The 25,036-nt window shown below is 37.2% G+C and overlaps 1 protein-coding gene across 1 annotated transcript; it reads left to right on the forward strand.

Annotated features, from left to right (window-relative positions):
* Window positions 1–875: 875 nt before the first annotated feature.
* On the forward strand, window positions 876–25,034 carry LOC150084094 (uncharacterized). Its single transcript, XM_090375887.1, has 2 exons — window positions 876–1,028; window positions 24,572–25,034. The coding sequence occupies exons 1-2, from the start codon at window positions 898–900 to the stop codon at window positions 24,930–24,932; spliced, it is 492 nt and encodes a 163-aa protein (XP_090232013.1). The 5' UTR covers window positions 876–897; the 3' UTR covers window positions 24,933–25,034.
* The last annotated feature ends 2 nt before the right edge of the window (window positions 25,035–25,036 follow it).

Below are 25,036 nucleotides of genomic sequence, written 5' to 3' on the forward strand. Positions count from 1 at the left end.
CCTCTTCCTCCCCTTTAAAAGTACAAAAATTTGCTTTTTGCTCCAACGACCATGGCAATTTGTGTTTATTGGGAGTAAACAAAATATCTTTTCTTAGCTGTCCATGAACATCACCAAGAATAAAAAAATCACGTTTTACCCTGAACTTAATGCAGTATAACAAAGAATAGCTGCGGAGTTTTTCTGAATATTTCTGAACAGTTGACCTATAGGCATATTTTCCCTCAATATCGGTAATACAGATAAATACACATCTCTTACACAAAATTAGCTTTCGCTTTTCAGGTAAAGTAAAAAAAGACAACAGTAACTTGCTTTTACAAAGACAATATGCCGACCTGCATATAGTAATCATAAAAGCAACTTGCTATTTTTTATATTATTTATAATTTTTGTAATGATGAACATTCTACCACTTTGTATATCTACCGATTTCTCAACTGGCTATCACATTTCTGATACTTTTTTAATGATCTCAACTTTGGGATGTTACTAAAACACTGAAGCAAATTCAAGCTTTCGGTGTGTATAATTAGGCATACTTTTTAAATTTTTACTCCGGATTATATAAAATATAATAATGCTCTGCAAACTTAATAAAGTACATCATAAAACAGAAAATGCATATATTCACGAACATCCGTCCATATGAGCATCCGAAATTAAGCGCCATCCTGTGAAGGTCTATTATCGTATTTGTATTTACATCATGCTTTAATTAAGTGAATTTTCAGAACTAAATCGCTTAAGTTTTACTTGCTTTTTTGCTAGTTTATAAAACTTTTATTATTAAACGTTGTTATGAAAAAAATTAACCATTTTTTTTTCTGATTAAGATAATACTGTGCAAAAAAACTAATATGGTTGCCGTGTGCTATATTTGTTTATATCACCACAATGTTATCATCGGTTGTAAATGAATGTGTTGGTACGATTCCTTTCAGTATTTTAAATACTAGAAAGTTTCGTTTTCTGCGTACATTGAACTTGAATATGAAGTACAATCGGCTTATCAAATCTGCACAAAGGTAAGAAGGATAAGTGCTTCCATTATGCCAAGTTATGAATACTATAATCAGCGATGATAGCGTATAAGAGCAATATTTTGGTTATGTTTTGAATGAAAAGTGTTAATATTCTGCTATATGAGTGTGATGTCACACAGGATTCTTCCTTTCGGACCACATATAGATCCGTGCACTTATCTTCCAAGTTAAAAAAAAAAAAAAAGTATTTTCAGCTAACTGTCAGATGTTACATAACTAAAGAAGCGAGGTATAAACCCCACACTCCCATTTTCCTGCTAATTTATACTTTATCATAGCTTTCCTAGGGTTTAGGAGTAACTCAGAGAATTCAACATTTTATAGTGGCATCTTCTATGTGATGAAAGTGCTTTCTGAAAACACCATGTTGACTGGAGAAATACCTACAGTGAAAATAACGTCAGAGAGAACTAACTCCTGTGGGACCAGCGCATTCTACCTTGGAGATTGCCGCTGTGTTACAGTAACACATTTCGGAATAGTTCCCCACACACGCACCAAAGAAATAACAATTTAAATTAACTGAATAGGCTGTTTATTATTTTTCTCAATAAGTTAACTATTTTTGTCAGTTTTATTCATTTGTGTATTTCTTTAAATAACGTTTTAATGATAGGTGGAACAGGACCAGGGTATGTCTGCCACAGGCAAAGGTTGATGACGTTGAGCTTGAGGTGTAGGGTAGATGCCCTCAAAGAAATTAATGTGAGGGGCCCGTCAAGCTCTCAGCTGCTAACTCAACACCAGAGCTCACTCCTGAGCATCAGGCAACACAGCGGCAATCTCCAAGGCAGAATGCACTGGTCCCACAGGAGTTAGTTATTGTTGGTGACTCTATTGTCAGGGAGATTGAGGAATATATTGTGTAAAAAGGATAGATGGAATAGGACCAGGGTATGTCTGACAGGGGCAAAAGTTGATGACGTTGTAAAGCATATATCATCTTTTAAGGGCACAAAAGGTGATATCGTTGTACACATTGGCACCAATGGCATTAAGAGTAGATCTGCAGATTTACTTAACAAGTACAGGTCAATGTTGCAAAAAAGTTGTGAGTTAGGGTTAAATTTGAAAGTGTCTGCAATTCTGCCCAGACACAATAGGAGGGAGTACATGATGAGAGCCTTGTCAATCATTTTGGCCCTGGAGGGAATGTGAAAGGCTGAAGGGGTAGAATTTTTTTCGGCATGGTCTGTGCTTGTTAACAGGAGAGACTGCTTCTACAGGGATGAGATACACTTAAATACAAAGGGTGCAAGAATATTTGCTGATGCTATCGAGGCAGTGTTGGGTTGAAAAACTGCTAGCTTTGGGGGGGATTCACAGACTAAAAGGTTAAAAGGAGCTGCAGGCAGAGGTGAAGGTGATTCTTGCACTACTATTAGAATAAGCAGTGGCATGGAGCAAGGGGTGTTGGGACTGATGGCAGTCATCGTGAAACAAGTGGGTATATGGGATGTGTTAGGGTAACTAAGAATAAGAATAGGTGCATGTATACCAGTGCTAGGAGTTTTGTAAATAAATTTGATGAATTTGAAGTGTTGGTCAAGACATCAAAGGCGGATATCAGAGACGTGGTGTCACACAGATATTAGGAATGCAGAATTGCAATTTGGGGAGTACAATGTGTACCGAAAGGATAGGAAGGGAGGAGGTGTTATGCTGTTAATTAAGAAACACATAAAATCTAAGGAAGTGCATCCAGTTGATATAGATGAACAGGGTGCTGTTGAGTCAGTTTGGTGTGACATAAGCACTGCAAAACCAAAATTGAGGGTAGGAGTGTGTTATAGGCCAAATGACTCCAATGAGTACAGTGAACAATTGTACAGAGAAATAGAGTGGACTAGTAAATCAGAATGTCTTATAATGGGCAATTTTAACTTCCCGGATATTGACTGGAATTTGTGGGTTGGTCACTTGCACACTAGTAAGACTTTTCTGGATTTATTGGATGATTGTTTTCTGCAGCAGCACGTTCAAGAGGCAACCAGAGGGAGTAATACTTTTGATCTGATTATCAGCATTGATTATTCATGCATTAAGAATAATCAGCAGATAAAGGAACCACTAGGTGGCAGTGATCACAGTGTGCTGAAGTGGAATAAGCATTAGGGTAGGGTTTTTGCTTTTGTAAAGGTGACTACGGTGGTCTGAGACAGTATTTAAATTCTATACAGTAGGACCAGCTGATGATGTTATCAACAGCAAATTCAAAGTGGGAAGCATTCAAGGATTTAATCTTGGAAGCTACTCGGCTTTTCATAACAACTAAGAAATATTGTTCAAGGTTTAGGCCTAAATGGATATCAGATGAACTAATTAGACATGTGGCAGAGAACAAAAATGCATTGGATGCATATAAATTAACAGGTGACACAGAAGCCTATGATAGATATAAGCTGGTCTGTAACCAAGTCACAAAGGAGGTTAGGAGGCAAAGGCAGATTACGAGAAATCTTTGGCAAAGGATGCAAAGAAAAACAGCAACGCATTCTTTACTTACGTAAACTCTAGAAGGAAGGGGATGAATCAGATTGGTCCACTTGATATTGATGGTTCAACTGTTGATGATCCTGCTCAGGTATCTATATTCTTACATGAGGAGTTATTTGGGGAGGGGAATGCCAGAGGTGAATTAAACTCTGGTATTTTGTAATAACTGAGAGGAAAGTGGAGGAGAAATTGTCGAAGATAAAAATAAGAAAGGCACCTGGGGTGAATGGGATCTATTCAGTTATATTAAAGGAGGCAGTACAGGAAGTAAGCAAACCCTTAGCCATAATTATGAGAACTTCCTTGGACTCAGGGGAGGTACCCATGGATTGGAGATGTGCAAATATGACCCCAACTCACGAAAGAGGATCAAAGGGTGACACAAGTAATTATAGTAATTAACTTCTGTTCAGGGAAATTAATGGAGGCACTGGTTAAAAAGCACTGCAGGATCATCTAGACAAGACTTCAGTTATAGTTCGGGTTTGTTAAGGGGAGGTCTTGTCTGACCAATTTGATTGGATACTGTGATGTAGTCACAAAGGAACTGGATGCAAGGAATAATTCTGATATCATATATTTGGATCTTAGAAAGGCTTTTGATACTGTTGCACATGGAAGACTGCTGCACAAATTGGAGCAGTGTGACATTGGAGGCAAATTGCTGCTATGGGTAAAGGGATAGTTGAGTGGGAGAAGACAGAAAGTGGTAATCAATGGACACTGCTTTTTCTGGACTAATGTTATTAGTGGAGTTTCCCAGGGTTCATTGTTGTTTTCTGTATTTATTATTAAATAATAAATAAAATAAATTTTCTGTTTATACTCCGGGATGACCAAACGGTCAGAGGAGTTCACAAGATAGACAGAATACAAGAAACAGCACCGTATTCAGCAGTCATGGGTTTGAACCCCCGTCATTCAAGGCAGATGTACTTATGCACCCACACGCCTGTCCACTAGGCTACAGCGGCCTACTAATGATGGTATATATATCAAGCTTAATGTCCAAGTTTGCAGACGATACGAAGGTCGGCAGGGTTGTTAATGACAGTACGCTGCTGCAACAAGATCTAGAAAATTTGAGCAGATGAGCTGAGAGATGGCAACTGACGTTTAACATTGACAAATGTAAAGTACTGCATGTGGGAAGCAGTATTGTGCAGGCAGATATGTTTTCTGAGCAGTGCAGATGGTTTGCATGGGTAGCTCATGGTGTCTTGTCAATGATAAAGAGGAATTTTCTAGCAGGGATGAGGTGATTATCCCCTTGTATAAGGTAATGGTCAGGCCACACCTTGAGTACTGTGTACAGATCTGGAGGCTTCATTTTACAAAGGATGTAGAGCTGCTGGAACGAGTACAGAGAAGGGCAACAAGATTAGTGAATGGAACAAAGGGTTGCTCTTATGAAGAATGACTTAGGCTTTGCAAATTGCAGTGTCTGGAGACTAGGCACCTGCAAGGTGATCTGATCGAGGTGTATAAAGCCTTGAAAGGTTTAAGCATGCTCAGTGCTGATGGGATTATTCTTCTTGCTCAGAATAATCACCTGAGAGGTCATAAATTCAAATTGAGGAAAGACAGTTGTAGGATAGATGTGCAGAAGTTTGCCTTTAGCCAGAGGATGGTTGATTGGTGGAACAAACTTACATCTGGCATACTTAAATAGATTCAAGGCAAAACTAGACAGACATTTGGAGGGAGTGGATGGGCAAAATGAGAATGATGCTTTTTTTTTTTTTTTGGCTGATGACATATGATGTAAGCTTGCTTTCTTGTATCATGTGCCTCTACTAATGCTAATATTGTTGGTTCCTGTGTTATGCTGTGCATTTTCTAGTACAGAGCCCTGCATTATTAGGAAAAGGCAATCCAATTTTATTAGCAGGACATTAGCATTAGTATTAGTAGAGGCATTTGATGCAAGAAAGCAAGCTTATGCAGCATCAGCTAAAAAAAAAAAAAAAAAAAGTAACATAAATAAATAAAAATAACCACTTCCACTTCACCCCTCTGTTCATTCGAAATACCTGTCCAGCTGAGCCTTAAACTTATTTAGGCTATCAACTTCCACGACAAGGGATGGAAGTCTGTTCCACCTACCAACCACCCGCTGGCTAAAAGCAAATTTCCGCACATCTATCTTTCCTCAATTTGAATTTATGCACTGTCAGGTGATTATTCTGAGCAAGAGGAAGAATCCCATTGGCATTGAGCATGCTCAAACCATTCAAGGCTTTGTACACCTCTATCAGATCACCTCGCTGGTGCCTAGTTTCCAGACACTGTAATTCGCAAAACTTAAGCCTTTCTTCGTAAGAGCACTCCTTTGTCCCATTCACCAATCTAGTTGCCCTTCTCTGTACTCGTTCCAGCAGCTCTACATCCTTCTTGAAATGAGGCCTCCAGGCCTGTATACAGTACTCTAGGTGTGGCCTGACCATTGCCTTATACAAGGGAATAATCACCTCCTTATCCCTGCCAGCAAAATTCCTATATATCATTGACAATACACCATGAGCTACTCTTCCAGCCCGTCTGCACTGCTCAGAGAACTTCATGCCTGCACAACCACCCCCAGGTCCCTTTCACTCTCTACCACTGTCAGTGTAGTACCACACAGTTGATACTTTGCTCTGGGGTTGCTGTTTCCCATATGTAGTACTTTACATTTGTCAATGTTAAACTTCATTTGCCACCTCGAAGCCCATCTGCTCAACCTTTCCAAATCCTGTTGCAGCAGTATAGTGTCAGTAGTGTCCTTGACAACCCTGCCAACCTTCGTATCGTCTGCAAACTTGGACATTAAGCCTGATATACCATCATCAATATCATTTATAAATACAGAAAACAATAAAGGACCCAACACTGAACCCTGAGGGACTCCACTAATAACATTAGTCCACGATGAGCAATGTCCATTGATTACCACTCTCTGTCTTCTCCCCCTCAACCACCCCTTTATCCATAGCAGCAATTTGCCTCCAATGCCACACTGCTCCAATTTGTGCAGCAGTCTTCCATGTGCAACAGTATCTTTCTAAGATCCAAGTATATAATATCAAAGTTATTCCCTGCATCCAGTTCTTTTGTGACTGCATCATAGTATCCAATCAAATTGGTCAGGCAAGACTTACCCTTAACAAAACCATGCTGTGTCCTAGCTATAACTGAAGTCTTCTCTAGATGATCCTGCAGTGCTTCCTTAACCAGTGCCTCCATTAATTTTCCGGGAACAGAAGTTAAACTCACAGGTCTATAATTACTTGTGTCAGCCTTTGATCCCCCTTTGTGAATTGGGGTCACATTTGCACATCTCCAGTCCATGGGTACCTCCCCTGAGTCCAAGGAAGCTCTCATAATTATGGCTAAGGGTTTGCTTACATCCTTTGCTGCCTCCTTTAATATAACTGGATAGATCCCATCCACCCCAGGTGCCTTTCTTATGTTTATCTTCAACAATTTCTCCTCCACTTTGCTTTCAGTTATTACAAGATTCTCTAGCTTACTGCTAGAGTTGAATACACCTCTGGCATTCCCCTCGCTGAATAACTCCTCATGTGTGAATGTCGATGCAAAATATTCATTTAGTTTGTTAGCTACCTGAGCAGGGTCATCAACAGTTGTCCCATCGATCTCAAGTGGACCAATCTGATTCATCCCCTTCCTTCTAGAGTTTACATAAGTAAAGAACTCTTTGCTGTTTTTCTTCGCATCCCTTGCCAAAGATCTCTCGTAATCTGCCTTCGCCTGCGTAACCTCCTTTGTAACTTGGTTACAGATCAACTTGTGTCTATCATAGGCGTCTGTGTCACGTGTTAATTTGTATGTATCCCATGCATTTTTCTTCTCTGCCATATGCCTCATTAGTTCATCTGACATCCATTTAGGCCTAAACCTTGAACAATATTTCTTAGTTGGTATGTAAAGCCTAGTAGCTTCCAAGATAAGTTCTTTGAATGCTTCCCATTTTGAATTTGCTGTTGGCAATATCATCAGTTGATCCCACTGTATAGAATTTAAATACTGTCTCAGTCCATCGTAGTCGCCTTTACGAAAGCAATACCCCTTCCCTTTACCCCTAATGGTAGTTACCTCTTTGAGTAACTCCCACTTCAGCACACTGTGATCACTGCCACCTAGTGGTTCATTTATCTGCAGATTCTTAATGCATGAAGAATCACTACTGATAATCAAATCAAGAGTATTACTCCCTCTAGTTGCCTCCCGAACATGCTGATGTAGAAAACAATCATCCAATAAATCCACAAAAGCCTTGCTACTGTGTGAGTGACCAGCCCCCAAATTCCAGTCAATATCTGGGAAATTAAAATCCCCCATAATACGACTCTCTGATTTACTGGCTCATTCTATTTCCCTATACAGTATCTTATTATACTCATCAGAGTCATTAGGCCTATAGCACACTCCTACTCTCAATTTTGATCTCCCAATGCTTTTGTCACACCAAACTGACTCGACACTGCACTGTCCAGCGATGTCGACTGGCTTCACTTCCTTGGATTTTATGTGTTTTTTAACTAATAGCATAACCCCTCCTCCCTTCCTATCCTGTCTATCCTTTCTGTAGACATTGTACTCCCCAAATTCCAGTTCTGCATTCCTTATATCTGTGTGACACCACGACTCTGAAATCCCCACAATATCTGCCTTTGATGTTTTGAGCAATACCTCAAATTCATCAAATTTATTTACTAAACTCCTAGCATTGGTGTACACACAAGTATACATGCACCTGTTCTTTTTCTTAGCTACCCTAACACAACCCATGTGTTTACTTGTACCCCAATGATTCCCAGCAGTCTCTGAAATAACCTGCATCTTATTTTCCAGGCTGCGGCTCATTCCAATAGAAGCAGTGCAAGAATCACTTTCACCTCTGCCAGTGGCTACTGTTAATCTATTAGTCCTTGTATCCCCCCAATCTAGCAGTTTTCTGACCCACCTAACACTGCCTCGATAGCATCAGCAAACATGCTTGCACCCTTTCTATTTAAGTGTATCCCATCCCTGTAGAAGCAGTCTCTCCTGTTAACAAGTACAGACCAGGCTGAAAAAAATTCTACCCCTTGAGCTCTGCACAATCTTTCCAGGGCCGAATTGATTGACAGGGCTCTCATCATATACTCCCTCCTATCGTGTCTGGGCAGAATTGCAGACACTTTCAATTTCAACCCTAATTCACGGCTTTTTTTCATCAATGACCTGTACTTGTCAAGTAATTCCGCCGGTCTCCTGCTCAACCATGTAGATGCTGTTTTTTTTTGTTGGGAAATCCACAAACTTTGACTTCAACAAAGAAGATTTTAGGAAATTTTGGCATACTTGAAGCAGTAAAAATATTAGGAATATTCCTGGTAGGGCTGAAGAACTATTAAACATTTCAACAGTATATACCTTTCTGATACAAGAAACTATTCAACAGTATTGGGAATATTTAGTTACAAATCATTATTGCTATGTTTGCTAACCTATCCAAATATTTATATAACATCCAAATGTATTAACATATATTTGGTTGTTATATAAATAAATATTAATAGATAAAATGAAACTGAAGCTTGTTTCCGAGAGAACAAAGATGTAACAGGGAGAGTTTTCTCTCTGTTGCCTGTAACAAATAGAAATTTCTCAATTTAATGAGGCATTATAAGTCTGTTTAATTTTTCTTTTTCCACATGGTATTTTATAGTATATTCTCTTTAACTTGTACTTAAGTGTACAGGATGAAATTAACATCATGATTTTTGGCCCAGTTATGAATATAACTCAGTTATATTCATAACTGGGTTGTCAATTGTTGCAGCACTAGGATACCTACCCACCCACTGATGAGAGGCCAAACAGCATCTGGGTGGTGGTTTCCACTGAGAATAAGCAACAATATTCTTCTCCACTGGTGAAGCATTGCTTATTCGAAGTAGTGCAATATCAAGCAACTCTGAAGTTATTCCCAACATGAGATATGATAAAAATGATGCTATTGAACTAACCATTGTCAAGTGAATTCCTCATAAAGGGGACCATAGCCCTTTCAAAGTCTTTTAGCCTATACTGTTATACACCATCCGGCATCTCTCATTTTGTTATATTTCATAACTGGGTTATTACTTATTGCAGCACCAGGGTACCTACCCACCTACCGATGAGAGGCCAAACAGCCTTGAAATGGCCATCTGGGTGGTGATATCCACTGAGAATAACCAACAATAGTCTTCTCCGCTGGTAAAGCATTGCTTCTTCAAAGTAGTGTAATATCAGGCAACTTGTTGTGAAGGTACAGTAAACCCTTGATTTAACGGACCGGACAAATAATAATACAGAAATGTACATATTAATCTCGACCATATTATTTTTTTTAGGTTATACAAAACTTCAGTGTTATTATTAATTAAAAATTAATAATAATTTCCTATTTCCATTATTGTTTTGATAATTACCTACTTTTATTTTTATAATCAAATTCAGGAAATTGTTTTTATTCTTTCTGAAAACGTGTTCAAATAGCTATTTTCCCAGATAACAGATAAGAACAGGCAGTAACTGAATGTGACACTAAACTGCAGGTCTACCGTCTCACTTTGTTTCGGTCTCAGTCTGCCTCAAGCTATTGTGCGGTCAGGTTGTATACAGAGTGTTTCTGTGATTTCTGAATTGCGACTTCATTTATTAAATAATTTTTGCAATCCTTACAATTTAAAAAGGGCATCAAGTGATAGAGGAGTTAAAAGAAAGCGTGTGAACTTAAATGTGGCATAGAAATTAGAACAAGGCGTCTCAGTAGCACGTTTGTAAAATTTATGGTGTAAAAAAACAAACTGTTTCTAATATTCGTAAATCAAAGGCCAAATTGCAACATTTTATATTTACAACAGAATATTACATATTCTTTATTATAATTTAATAATTTTATATTGTACAGTACTGTATATTGTATTAAAGCTTTTTTTTTTTACATAATGCCCCCCCCCAAGGTTACATTCGATTTAACAGACTTTCAGCATTAACGGACACCCCTTCTCCCCTATTAGTCCGTTTAATCGAGGGTTTACTGTATTCGTAATATAAGATTTGATAAAAACGATGCCATTTTCACCATTTCAGTGATTCACTTAAGTATAACAATGATGCCGTTCCACTAACCATTACATAAAGTGAATTTCCCATAGGTTGAGGCCATAACCCTTCCAAATTCTCTCAGCTTTGCTATATGAAAAAATATATTTGGTGGTTTTTTTTTTTTGGTTTTATTACAAAAACCATCATAAAAGTAGTCTTGTCATTAAAAAAAATCTCCCAAATACAATCTAATTAATGAAACGGAATTAATTTTAATCAATTAGATTAATGTGATCCCTAAAGATCCCTGAATGTGATCCTAGAGTTTGGAAGGCAGGGGTGCAATCCGCCCAAGCCCCTAGACTGAAAAGGGGCTCCATCCCAACAAAGGCCTCCCTCCCCTCCTCAACTTGCAAAAAAAAGAATTTTTCTACTCGTTTTTATTTTTTCCCAATGCCAATTGTTGCACCTGGACCTCCTAAACCATCTGTGGCAGAGAAATCCTTTTTTATATATAATTTTTAGAGGATATTTTTGGCTGGCATTTAGTGTTTTAACTATGGCTTTTGTTGTAATCAGGGTTTCCTAAGTAACTGGCAAGAGACAATAAATCTCCTGATAAGTTGGAAAAATCTAATGGTTTTTCATTTGAATATGATAGCTGAAGCTATCATATTCAAATGAAGGACACAAGATTGTCTCAGCAGGCATGTCTTTTTGTTAGCACTTTTCAAAATATCCTTTCAAAATAAATAACACAGTTTAAATAACATTGTAGTTTCTGCATTTATTACCCCTTGCCTTTATATTTTATATACATGGTGTGGCATAAAGTTCCTGTTGTGGTCATGTTCAGTGAGTTTAAAAATAAGCAGAAGTGTTATGTTGGAGTTCAAACTTCATCCATCACATGGTGGTAAGAGATTGAACTTGTGAAGTTCAATCTCTTCGACAGGTTGCAAGTAACAACCAGTTTTATTAATAACATTAATGTTCCATGTAATGATTTGGCAATGGAGAAAAGAACAAGTATCAGGTTTTGGTTTAAACTGGGAAAATCTGCAACAGAAATGTATGTAATGCTAAAATATGGTGAATGAAACATTAAGTTGTATCATGTGTTTGAATGATATAAACAATTCAGTGGATATGAGGATGCTCATGATGATCCAAGAAGTGGGCATCTGTCACCTCTTGAAATGGAGACAGTTGCAAAATTCGGGAAATTGTGGCAATAGATTGTCGTTTGGTTATGAATAAGGAAAAGATTAGTCAAATTCTGCATCATTTAGGGAAAAGGATTGGTCCGTGAAAAATTTGTGCCTCGCGACCTCAGGATAAGCAGAGCAATGACGAGTATCGTGTGAAGACTTCATCCAGACTTGTCAAGATAGTTCTAATTTCCTCAACTGTATTGTCTATGGAGATGAGTGTTGGATATTTAAATATGACCCAGAGATAAAGCATCAGAGCATGCAATGGACTTCAAAATCGTTATCAAGGCCCAAAACGTTTCATTTACATAAGTCTGTGACCAGGTCTATGCTGATCATGTTTTTCAACAAACAGTGTGATTCACATCGAATTTTTGCCTAAAAGGGAGAGAATCACTGCTGTATTCTATGTACAGATTCTTCAAAGGCTAATAAAGCGCATACCTGGCCACAATTTTGAGGAAAAGGCAACTACACAACAACAACAATGCCCTGCCCGTTCCACATTTTTTGTGAAGAAACATAGCATTGTACAGATCATGCAGTGGACATTTTTCTCTTTCCCAAAGTGAAAACTGCTCTCAAGGGAGATTTCAGGATGTTGAGGACATGGAGAAAAAATGTAAGCATCTAACTGAACATAATCTTTTGGATGCCTTCACCGACTCTTTTCAGAAATTTTTAGAATAGTGTAATAAGCGCATTTAATTAGGCGGTTATTACTTTGAATAAAATAAAAACATTTTTGAGCTCCTTCACTTTTTGATCTTTTTATTGCCCCAATGCTGAAACTTAATCGCCACACCATGTATGATTCTGAAGGTTTTTTTTTTTTTTTCATATTACAATGGAGAATTCTCCTCACCAGTCTTCATTGCTTTCTAGCATTCATTAATTATAAACTACATAAGTGTTTGTTTTCTAGTGATAGTTGTAATTAAATGGTTGCCATAATTGATTGTTTTGATTATTAAAATAGTTAATTAACTATTGAAATAATCTCTCTTTCTCTGTATGTCTGCTTCCTCCCATCAGCATATTTCCAATTATACTTTTCCATTCTGTTATCAACAGTATCATAATTGGCCATTCAATTATAACCTCTTCATCGATAGTCACAATACAGACAAAACACCACTGTTTTGCATGTATTGTGCACTTGCATTCACTATTAGTGTGATCTGACTTTTGTGTTATGTAGTTTTGTTCAAATTCCAATTTGGACATTTGTTAGATAATGTATGAGGGTCAGTCAGCAAGCATCTCCTTTTTTTCCTTCCTTCTTAGGTTGCTACCATATACAAATGGTGGTTATAAGAGGGTAGTACAGAAACATTGTGTCAGTCTGTGTTGGATAATTACAATTTGATCCAACAGAGATAGCACAGCTGCAGCAGTAATTATAAAAGAGGCTGCCAATTGGAATGGCTTTACACATGTTCTTCAAGGAAGGAAAGCACCATCAGCAAGAAAAAATTCATGCGCACAGTTTTTTTTACAGTAAGCAAGATGTTATTCTCATGGACTTTGTGTCTTTAGGGACCCATAGTGAACTCAGATCACTATGTGAATTTGCACATATAAACACCCTGAAAGTTCACAGTCAATATGAATTTGGCTCACGAGGCAAATATTTGAAGTGGACATCTTTACAAAGGTATAACACACTGAAGAATGCTGTATAACAGTGACTGACTGACTGACAGACAGAGAGTGAGACTTTTAGGGTGTGAACATATGATGCAGATGTAGGGTTCAAAGAGTATATGCGAAAATTACACTGTATGTTTAGGTTTTATCAATTGATGATGTAGTTATTGTCATCAAAATTGACTGAAGATAATTGCAGCTTGTTTCTTGCCCACATGCAATGTAATTTTCCTATGCGTATCTTTTGAATTGCAAAAAAATAAAAATTAGAACCCAGTGCTTTCTGGCTGAGCCTTGTACATTTGTTGTTCATGCATTTTTATTTAAAAAAACTAATAAATACAAAAATGTGGTTGAGAGTTTAGAATAAGCTTTGGATATTAAAAATCACCTAGAAAACATAAGTTTATTAGTGTCATCTTATCTTTGTGAACCTTATTCTTAAAAATAAAAAGTGATCATACTAATAAAGACATTGTTGGTAAAAGAAACTTTTGCATAATTATTCATTATGTTGATTTTAAAACATTAGATTTGAATATTTAAATTGATATCTGAGTTTTTGAGCCTAATTTTGATGTTGATTGTTAGAGTTAATATAATTTTTCTTAGTGTTGCAGTAAGTTATAACACTTCTTAAGAATAACCCCCATGTGCTGCCACCTCATTGCTAACTGAAAAAAAAAAAAAGTTTTTGTTTTATACTCTAGCACAATCACTAGATCAGAGGAGCTTACAATAAAACATGAATAAAATAGTAGTCAAATGCTTGAACCATCGTCCACTCAAAGGTTGTGTACTACTGCACTGGTATATTGACTGCAACAAAAGAGATACAATAGACTTTCAGAATAACAGCACCTTTGGGGATTCTAGGTGCCATTATTTCGATTTTTCCATTATCTAGAAAGTTTTATTTTTAATGTATTTAATGGAAAAATAATGAGGCCAAATAAGAAAAAGAGGTTAAGAATGCAGTTTTATTAACTGCACATAAAAAAACATACAGATATTGACGATCCAATACACATCTGCTTATGCCCTGTTCTACTTTCTTTATTATATCAAGTTTAGTCTGCACGGGTAGCACAGTGATATCGTCACTGACCTCCCCACACCAAGTGATAAAGGCCCAGGTTTGAATCCTGTCAATGATGCAAAGAACTTTTATAGGCTTTTTTCACTCCGTGGCTGAGTTAGTGGGTCTAAGGCGTAGGATAGCAAGGTTTCACCCCCAGAAACTTGGGTTTTTCATCCAGCAAAACAGGTGAACACAATCAATTTACAGACACAATACACATGAGTATATGCATTAACTTTCTGGGTGACCCAAATGTAATAGTCTTGATTATATCAAGTTTGTCACTAAGCTTTAATAATGTTTTTCTTTTCTTCTCTTCTCTGTATGAGGTTTATTAACTTTAGGAGCCATAGTGAGGGGTTTTTAATTTAAAATAAACATACACAGCGGTGTAATCCGTGATATCAGTACAGAATTCACTTTGAAAATGGCAAATGTAAACAAATACGGTAATCACATGACTTGCTGTTTTCTTTTTTTGGCACTGCAAGACATCTGTGCTGTATGTACAGGGTGTCTCAAAAATATTGGTACAAACGCTTAGGGGAGGTAGGTAACATCTAAAGGAATGCGAATCGCATAGGAACCCATAACCGGAAACGTCACCGTAAGTCAGTAGATGGCGTTGTTCATCAGTTCGTGAGAGGAAAAATTTCTGCTTTACTCATTCAAGCAGTAGTCGCTGCATGAAGAGTATGCATCGATATACGAACTGTGAGCTGGCAGACATGCACCTAGTGTATGGATTAGCAGAGGGCAATGGACGAGCCGCTCAACGAATTTATGGAGAATGCTTCCCAGACAGACATGTACCGGATCGTTTGTTTGTGCAATTATGGGTCATTTAGAGGTAACAGGAATAGCGTGGGCAGACCACGTTCAACACGAACTCCCGCCATGGAAGAAAGTGTGTTGAATGCCGTCCAGAATAATCCTACTACCAGCACACAGCGTGTCTGGCACGACGATTCCTTACGCCCCTTTCATCTCCAAAGGGTTCAGTTACTGCTCCCCCAAGATCATCCTGCACGTGGCTTTTGCGCAGTGGTTTCTCCAAGAAAGTGTTCAAGACTTGAATTTTCTAGCCTATGTTTTGGTCATGGATGAGGCTTATTTCACTCGGGAAGGCTTATTCAATCAGCACAATGTTCATGTGTGGGCTCATGACAACACACGGCGTGCGCCCCTATGTGGCACAACATTGCTTCACAACAAATGTGTGGGCAGGTATGGTCGGTGACTGCTTATTAGTTGGCCCATACCTGTTACCATCCCGCATGAACTCTGCTAAATATCGGCTCTTTCTTGAACAAGTTCTACCAGGGTTACTTGACAATGTTCCAGCAAATGTGAGACATTTGGTTTCAACATGAAGGGGCGCCTGCCCATTATGGAAGGTGTGTTCGTGACCATTTGAACAGACGTTTTGGGTGTCAATGGATTGGCCGTGGTGGACCCATTAACTGGCCGTCACGTGATTTATCATGCCTTGATTTCTTTCTGTGGGGGGTCCTCAAATCTATCTTGTATCGCCTGTGGAAGCAGAAATGGATCTTGTGACGACTCGTGTGCACTGCTGCTACTGTTAAAGAAACTCCAGATGTGTTCGACTGTGTCTGCCAATCCCTGCATCATGCATGCATCGCGTCTCATGGTGGAACCTTCAAGCATCTATTGTAACATCATGAAATGCATCCATCTCGTACTCCATTGTTAATATTGTCAAATAAATGTTTGCCACTAATTACTGTCTTGTGTCATTTCTGCTTCTTGTGCCTCTGCTACTACTTTCCCATGATGTTTCTGATTATGGGTTCCTATGCGATTCACATTCCTTTAGATCAGGCCCGGGCAAACTATGGCCTGCGAGCTTTAATTGTATTTTCGAAAAAAGTTTACTTATTTTATGCCTTTTTATTTTTTTTAATTTGCATATGTAATACATTATAGAATTTGTCGACTTGTAAATTGTTTTATTACCTCTGTATTGTTCAAATTGAGATAGAATTTGAAGTCATGTGCGAACCAGAGCGAGCCAACGGGCGTTTTTCTAACGGTATAATTTGTGATTATAAACTAACCGTGTGAAACTACGGTAACAGACAACCGGTGATGACCACAACACTTTGCTGCAGTGGCAGAGTAATAGGATAGGACTGCTGACCAGCCGCAGTTCCAATCTGTTTTCTTTGACGGTCATCCCGCAGTTAGTTTTTTTTTGCATTATCTTGGTGCCAGTAGCGATAAAAATAATATTTACACCCTTTTAAAAATGAATAAAAAAAGAAAAATTCAACAAGAGCATCGTGTCTTCAATGAAGAATGGAACACAAAATATTTTTTTGCTAACATAAATGAGACTATTTGTCTCATCTGCGGGAGAGTGTCTCAGTGGTGAAAGAGTACAATATTAAAAGACATTTCACTACTAAACATTCTGAATATGGTGCCAATTTAACACCGGAAGCAAGAAAGAAAACTGCTGTTGGATTGATTCAAAATTTATCTAGACAACAAAATGTGTTTACGTGGCTAAGGAACAAGAAGCTACTGTAGAGGGAAGTTTTGTTATTTCTCATATAATTGCAAAAAGCAACGAGCCTTATTCTGATGGAGATTATATTAAAGAATGTATGACTGAAGCTTGTGGAATTATGTCCTGACATTAAACACAAATTTGAGAATATAAGTTTATCCCAACAAACCCTAGTAAGAAGAATTGAATGTATCGATACAAATTTGAATGAGCAATTATTATCAGTATTAGAATCCATAACGTGGTACTCGATAGCTCTCGACGAAAGTAACGACCAAAAGAATACTGCACAGTTATTAATTTTCATACGTGGATGTACCTCTAATTTTGAAATTATTGAAGAGCTTCTTTCAATGGAATCTCTTAAAAACCAAACAACGGGAGCTGATATATTTGAGAAATGCTTAACAAGATATAATTTAAAATGGAACAAAATGGTAAGCATAACAACTGATGGAGCACCAAGTTTGACAGATAAAAACGTTGGATCGTTGGAAGAAAATTCAGGATAAAATTTGTGAAAATTATAATTTAATTACAGTTCATTGTATTATTAAACTAGTAAATTTAATACGATCAAGGGGCCTGAAACACAGACAATTCGTTAATTTTCTTCAAGATATTGAATCCGAGTACACAGATATTCCTTATCAGAGCCAAATTCAATGGCTTAGTTTAGGAAAAGTTCTTCGACAAGTATGGGATCTTAAAGATCCCATCATTCTATTTTTAAAACTGAAAAATATTATGGACTTTCCCGAGTTAACTGAATTTGTGATTTTGCATTTACCCTGGACATCGTGACACACTTAAATACTTTCAACAAGCGAAAAAATTTATATGCCCATGATATGGTAAAAAGTTTGAATGGATTTCAATTAAAACTCCAGTTGTTCCTTCGACATTTATTGATTAACGAGGTAGACCACTTTCCAACCATGAAGTTGCTGAAGATTCCAGAAAATAAATTTGAAAAATATTGTGAAATTATCAACACTTTGAATAACAACTTTTCACGATTTGGCGACTTCTGAAAAATTGAGACAAGTTTGGCAATAGTGCGCGACCCATTTTCAATAGAAATTGATAGTGCACAGAGTAAACTACAACTTCAGATTATAAATCTGAAGTGTGATACCGATTTAAGGGAATTGCACTGTTGTGAGGAAATCTGTAAAATTTACGATACTCTTAATACAAACAAATTCGACAAACTTAAAGATTTTGCCCGAAAAATGTTGGTTATTTTTGGATCAACCTACATATGTGAAGAAACATTTTCCATCATGAATCTAAATAAAAATTCTTTACGGTCAAGCATCACCGATGAACATTTACAAGCAGTTTTAAGAATATGAACTACAAAATTAACACCCAAAATTAAAAAAATGTTAAAAGATGTAAAACAGTTCCATTCATCTCATTAAATTCTTGGTTGTTAGAGAATAATTTTTTTGTTATATTTCTTCATGATAACAGATAATATATATCTAAAAATAGTATGTTACATACGGCCCACCTTCTTTTTGAATTCCTAATGTGGCCCTTCAGCCAAAAAGTTTGCCCAGGCCTGCTTTAGATGTTACCTACCTCCCCTAAACGTTTGTACCAATATTTTTGAGACACCCTGTTTATACACACACACACATACAGAATGATTCACAAAGATGTGGCACATTTTGGGAGATAATTTCTGAGGCAATTTTGAGTGAAGTTAATCAGAACACAAGCATTTCTGAATAATTAACAGTTGTGTAATGTTTATAGGTTCCCAGAAACACGTCATTGTGAATTGCACTTGTATCTTGTTCATCTGTGTGACCTTGATTGATATATCCTGACAAAACATATGCAGTGTCATTCCTTGTGTTTCATTGTATCGTTACTTTCAAGATGCCTTTTACATTTATATTTACAAGTGCTGATATAATGTATGTTTATGGATTAATTTTATCTTTGAATGCAGAAATTTTATCATTAGCCACAAAGCATCCTGTTTTTATCTTGAAGTGACATTTAATATGTTCAGTTTGTCAAATATATCAGCAAGGTATGCAACCCCTTGTGTCAACGAATCGCAAGGTATGCAACCCCTTGGTCAACAAAGTCAACGAATCGCTGCAGTTTATCTCAAGTTGTTTTTCTTGTAGCTTCAGCTTTACAATTAATAAGAAAATCTAATGCTCATAAAAAAAACACCATTAAACACAGAGGGATTTGATTCTATTCATCACCACAATAATAGAGGCCATATTTTAATATTTTAAATATTCATTTTGAAAACTTTTTTATCTGGAGCTGATTGACTTGGTGAACTGGTCTAACTACACTTGCCATTTGGTGTCATATTGACTTGTCCACATCTGTTCTCAGAATGTAACTTTCTTTGTCCCTCTTTACAAAAAATTTATCCATGATTGGACAGTGTGAATTAAAAAGTTTACACTCGCAACACAAGGTATTTCTGGGGCTTGTATCTACTGTACATCCATATTTCTAAGAGGAGAAAATAGCTAAAAATTGGCTGTATATTTTCTTCGACATATTCAGTTGCCTAGTAATTTTTGTAAATAAATAACAGGACTCATCGGTGAATAATTACTGAAAACACAGAGCTTCTCAACTGGAGATGCAATAGAAGAGTATTTCAGTGGAACTCTACAAACAGCTACTTCTGGCAAGGAATATAGCTACTGTTTGTCAAGTGTACACATGTCAGCTGCTGTTTACAAAAAGTTGAAGTAAATATCCATATGACATCCTTTCATCAACTAGAAGTTACTTAGGATAGCAAAAACTGCTAAGGACTAAACTAGAAAAAAATATATACATGAACTGACAAGTGATCTATGGAGAAATCACTTCACACTTTGGCACTATGATAGGCAGGAAAATTTGGTTTTGATTTAGTTTTCTCAAAACATGATAAATTCTAGGGCATCAAAAATAAATTACACTGTAAAATTATGCAATTAGCTGATAAAAATTTTACGAAGAAAAAAAAAAAAAAAAAAAAAAAAACCTAAGCAAAAATCCACCGTCCGTTTTGGATGCAGCCTGAGCTACACAGCTGTAACTAATACAATGAGAAAAATTTTTAACCTTTATCCGAGAAGACTGTCGCATGGTGATCTTTTCTTGCACAATCAGAGAGAGATGTTTGAACAATCACAGCAGAATTATGGAAATCACATGTTTACACTGATAAGAAATGGAATCCACATTATATGTACATATTTTTTGTCTTTGTCCGAACACGGCTCTTGGGTTGTAGTTCCTCAGCATGACAGTATAAGGGCTAAGCTGTTAGTTATCACTCACTGACAACGATGATAGAACAGAAATACAGTAAACTGTATAATCCATTATATTTTACAAAAATAAAAAAAAATTGCCGTTCTACAATCGAGAAATATTAGGAAAGCAACATGGCACTCTCATCTTATCAATTGGTTTCTTTAGAATTATGCAAAAAAAAAAAAAAAAAACTGGCATTTCTTTTGTTGTGACAGTCTAATCTTCCCTCATTGATAGTAGGTCGTCTTTTGTAACAAGCAGACAGAACAGTTGTGAAGTTCTTTGATATGAGCTGGTATGTGAGGTATACTCCAAATCAGTTTTAATAAAGCTAAAGTTGTTCTGGCTGAGTGCTGTCACTAGACATCACCTGCTATCTTATGAGACTATTTAGTTGTAAAACAGGCTGCCATGGCAATTAACTTGAGGCCAGCTGTATCAAAATAGTTCAAGACCAGACTAGCACATTAAAAAATGAACTTTGCCCTTTTCATAGTTTGAATTCTGCTGACAAAAACAAATGAAAAGACAAGGTAGTCATAAATGTTAAAAATGAAAATAAGTTCAGTCAGCACTTAATAACATTCATTAAAATGTGCTTATACAAAACTGAGCTGGGTATACCTCTAAAATATGGCAACTCTCACTCCCCAAGGGCACAAAACCTTATTAGAGCTCTATAATTGGAATGTCTTTGCTCAAGCTAGTTTCATATAGCTCAGGTAGCTCTTGTCAAGTCCTCCACAAGTTGTGGATGCAGCTGCTTATCCTTGAGGTACACAGTACAAGTTCCTACTCTGCTTGTAGGAAATTGTATTGTGAAATATGAAAGTATTTTTGTTTATAAAAGTGATCAGCTGATAGCCCAGAATTAATTTCACATGTATAGGTGAAGCACACTGAAAGAGTTAAGCAGTTTAAGATGTGAATGATGCTTGGATGTCCTGGGGACAATGACTGTGTACATGTTATTACTCAAGAGTTAAACTCTCAGGTCCAACAGATGATACGTTTGCAATATCAACTGTAGACTTTATGCTGATGATATAGAAATCCAGGTGAACATGACAAATAAAAAGATAGGCATAAAATATTGCCTTGACATTGCTGCTAATCACCTCATCTACTGCTACCCAAAGAATGAGTTTGCAGCTTCAAGCAGCCAAACTCAGAGATTCTCATGTAAGCATGTTTCCACATGGATGTTTTCATGATATTCACAGCCCTTTAATAACAGAAACAAATGCATACTAATGATTCAAATAGTGCTAGGCATATAAAACCCAACTGTAAACCACTGGAAATCAGTCCAATAGAGTGACAAGTCATGCAACATGCCCTTCCAGTATGGTGGATGCTTGGAGAATGCTTATTACCCACATCTCACTTGAGTTAATGGTCTGTGGCTGTTTCTCTTTTAGTATGAACATTAATATAGGATACAGCATTTGACAACACATTGAGTTCACTAGTTATGCTGTACATTAGTTTCCTAAGAGATATAATTAGACTCAACACTTTTTTAACCCTAGATTATCCATAAACAGACAACCCATACTTATGTCATTGCTTGACACTTATTTTTGCATTAATAAAGGTTCCAGAATGCACCCAATTTCACTTGCTCCAGTGTTGCATGTTAGAAGTGGTTTTTAATTTTAGAAATCTTTTTCTGGATAACTCGTCTGCTATTTTTAAGTAGCAGTCTGAGCAAAGTAATGTCTTGTGAAAGGGGAATAAACTGCTGCACAAAATTACATGATCTGTTGAACATACACAGGGAGGTCTTGCTTGTGATACCTTGCTTCAATTTACAGTTTCCCATTAATGCACTTTTAAAATAATGATTAAAAAAAAACCAAATATAAAAAGAAAATTGGAAAGTGCAAGTGTAAGCACAGCATGGGAAGTGGGTAGCTAGAAGGCACTTATGTCAATGTCAGTTGCTTTCTCCTCATCTGCCAGTGTGCACATGTGCCTAAAATTAATTTCCTGTGTTTGTTAGTGCCTAAAATTAATTGTGCAACCATGTCTTCTAAGCATAGTGGTGAATCTGTGCCCACACGTTAAAAAAGCTGCAAATCTAACAATTGAAGTGAAGATGGACATTCTTCAATTGCACACAATTGTATGGAATCTGGTGAGCAGCATTCAGAGGTGGGTGTGCAAGAGCTTAAATTTAGCACCTTCTCCTGTTATGAATAATGCTGAGAAGATCAAGCAGTCACACACAGGAATCATTAATGTAAGCATTTCTAGAACTTATTCAAGGAGTGAGACAATGGAGAAGTTATTATTGCTATGGATAGACATGAACCAAAATAACATTCCCGTAACACAGGCATGGTTATGGACAAGGCTAGGAGCTCGTTCAATGAATCATTTTCAGCTAGCAGGGGCTGGTTTTCCCAGTTCAAAAACTGGACTTGATTTACAATACGTAAAAATTACTGTTGAGGCAGCTAGCGCAGACACTGCAGGTGCCAAGAAATATTCTCAAATATGTTCCAAAAGTTAATGGACAATTTTCTTTTTATTTCAATTTTCTGTTACACCCCAGACTTGGTCTTTAAACGTTGATAAAACAGGGCTGTAGTGGAAAAAGAAAAGATGTCTGGTAGAATGTACCCCGTGAAGAGAGGTCTGCCCATTTATAAGGCTGGAAAAGATTGGCTTACATTACTTCTGGGTGGTAATGAATCAGCACTTTTAAGTTAAAGCTGATGTACCATTCAGAGAATCCACGTTATGAAGGCATGGGTGACCCAGACCCTTTTTAGTGAATGGCACTTCATACTTTTGTCCAGAGGTGCCCCAATTTTGTGCAGCAAACTTGCCCAAAAATGTTGTTTTAGTCCTTGTCAATGCTCCAGGACATTCAGCCAACCTTTAAGATATCCTAATGATGTTCTGAATGTGAAGGTTGTTTATTTGCCACCCAACACCATCTCACTGAGGCAGCCAATGGATCAGGGCATTATTGCGATCTTCAAGGCATACTATTTGCGTACAACCTTCAAAGGGCAGTGCAGGCATCTAATTCAGTGACTGAGGGACTACTGGAGGGCCTACATAATCCTTAAAGCCATAAGTAACATTTCTGCAGCCTGGAAAGAAGTGTCGCAATCATGCATGGATGCCATTTGAAAGAAATGGAGGCCTGATGCAGTGTCTTACTTTGAGTTTCAGCAGTGGCTGAAGATGTCACTCTTCACTGACAGTGGTAGGGAATGAAAAGGACCTGGGGGTAATTGTATAGGTAGATGTTTTCTGAGCAGTGCAGACAGTCTGCAAGAGTAGCTCATGGTGTCTTGTCAATGATATACAGGAATTTTTCTATCAGGGATAAGGAGGTGATTATCCCCTTGTATAAGGCAATGGTCAGGCCATACCTTGACAAGGTTGACATTGATGAGGTCAGTGAGTTGCTGCAAAGCCATGGTGAGCCTCTTTCAAAGGAGGACTTAGAGGAGCTCACTCCACAACTGGCCAAACAAGATTTTGAGGAGGAAGAGCACTCTCACCATAAAGACACTTCAATCACCTTTGGCCCAAATAGAAACAGGCTGTGAAACTCTGTGACAGTGATGACCCAGACTGGGAATGCAGCTCTTCCATCCAAAAAGCTGTTACTAACATTGAAGCCCTACTACAATGAGACTCAACAGACATCATTGCTTCAGTTCTCTAAGGCCAAAGAACCTGCAGAACCGGTCGACCCTCCACTAGGCCCTCCCATTAACTGTTTCCATTACACAACTGTCAAAGATCAATTGGGGTGGGGGGGGGGGCTGACAGTAACGTTACTACATACTCCAAAGATAGCTATATGGGAATGAAGTACTACATTAATTTTTATTTTATTACTTAAGGGTAAAGGATGCTATGATCTGCATTGAAATATTTTGGTAAAGGGTGCATATTTTGCTTAATCTATATTTTCATTCATTGTGGAATATCTAGTCTTTTTTTGGGGTATCCCCAAATTCATTTCTCCTATTTGGCCCTATGGAATTCCAAATTTAAACCTATTAGATGAAAAAACTGCAGGAGTTGTCATAGTCTGCTAACTTACAACTGATACACTTTTAAAAATTATTAAATGTTTTCCATAGTGTTATAACAATTGCAAAGACTGACCAGTTATTTTTGTTTGCATCTTTTTCAGTTCCACAGTTGGTGCAAGATTACTATCGCAGTTATCTAAAGAAGATATTGATGAAGAAAACCGCCCACTTAAATTCTCAACGAGCGAGGCTGCAACATGGAAAGCTTCAAAAAACCACAGAGCCGAAATGAAATATCCAAAAAGTCAGCCATTAGTGGTTTCTCTAAGTCTTGCAGTGTTTCTTATTTACTTTTGTATGATACGGGAGGAGAATGATATTGATCATTTATTTGATAGGAATTTAGATGACAACGTTCCAGGCATTGAAAAGATAACATTGGATATTGCAATTAAAAATTTAAAAGCACAGGGTAAAGATACCAGAATGCTTGAAGAGAAATTGAAGCAGATGCAAAGTTAGTCTGTTCTTCCTAGAATGTGGCAGTTAAAAAATCAGTTTGAATATTATACATAGTTGATTTATGAACATTATCATAACTTCTTCCTCTAAAATAAGTAAACTAG

This window comes from Mastigoproctus giganteus, chromosome 6 (assembly GCF_048544385.1).
Source record: "Mastigoproctus giganteus isolate SK-2022 chromosome 6, ASM4854438v1, whole genome shotgun sequence".
NCBI classification, from domain to species: domain Eukaryota; kingdom Metazoa; phylum Arthropoda; class Arachnida; order Uropygi; family Thelyphonidae; genus Mastigoproctus; species Mastigoproctus giganteus.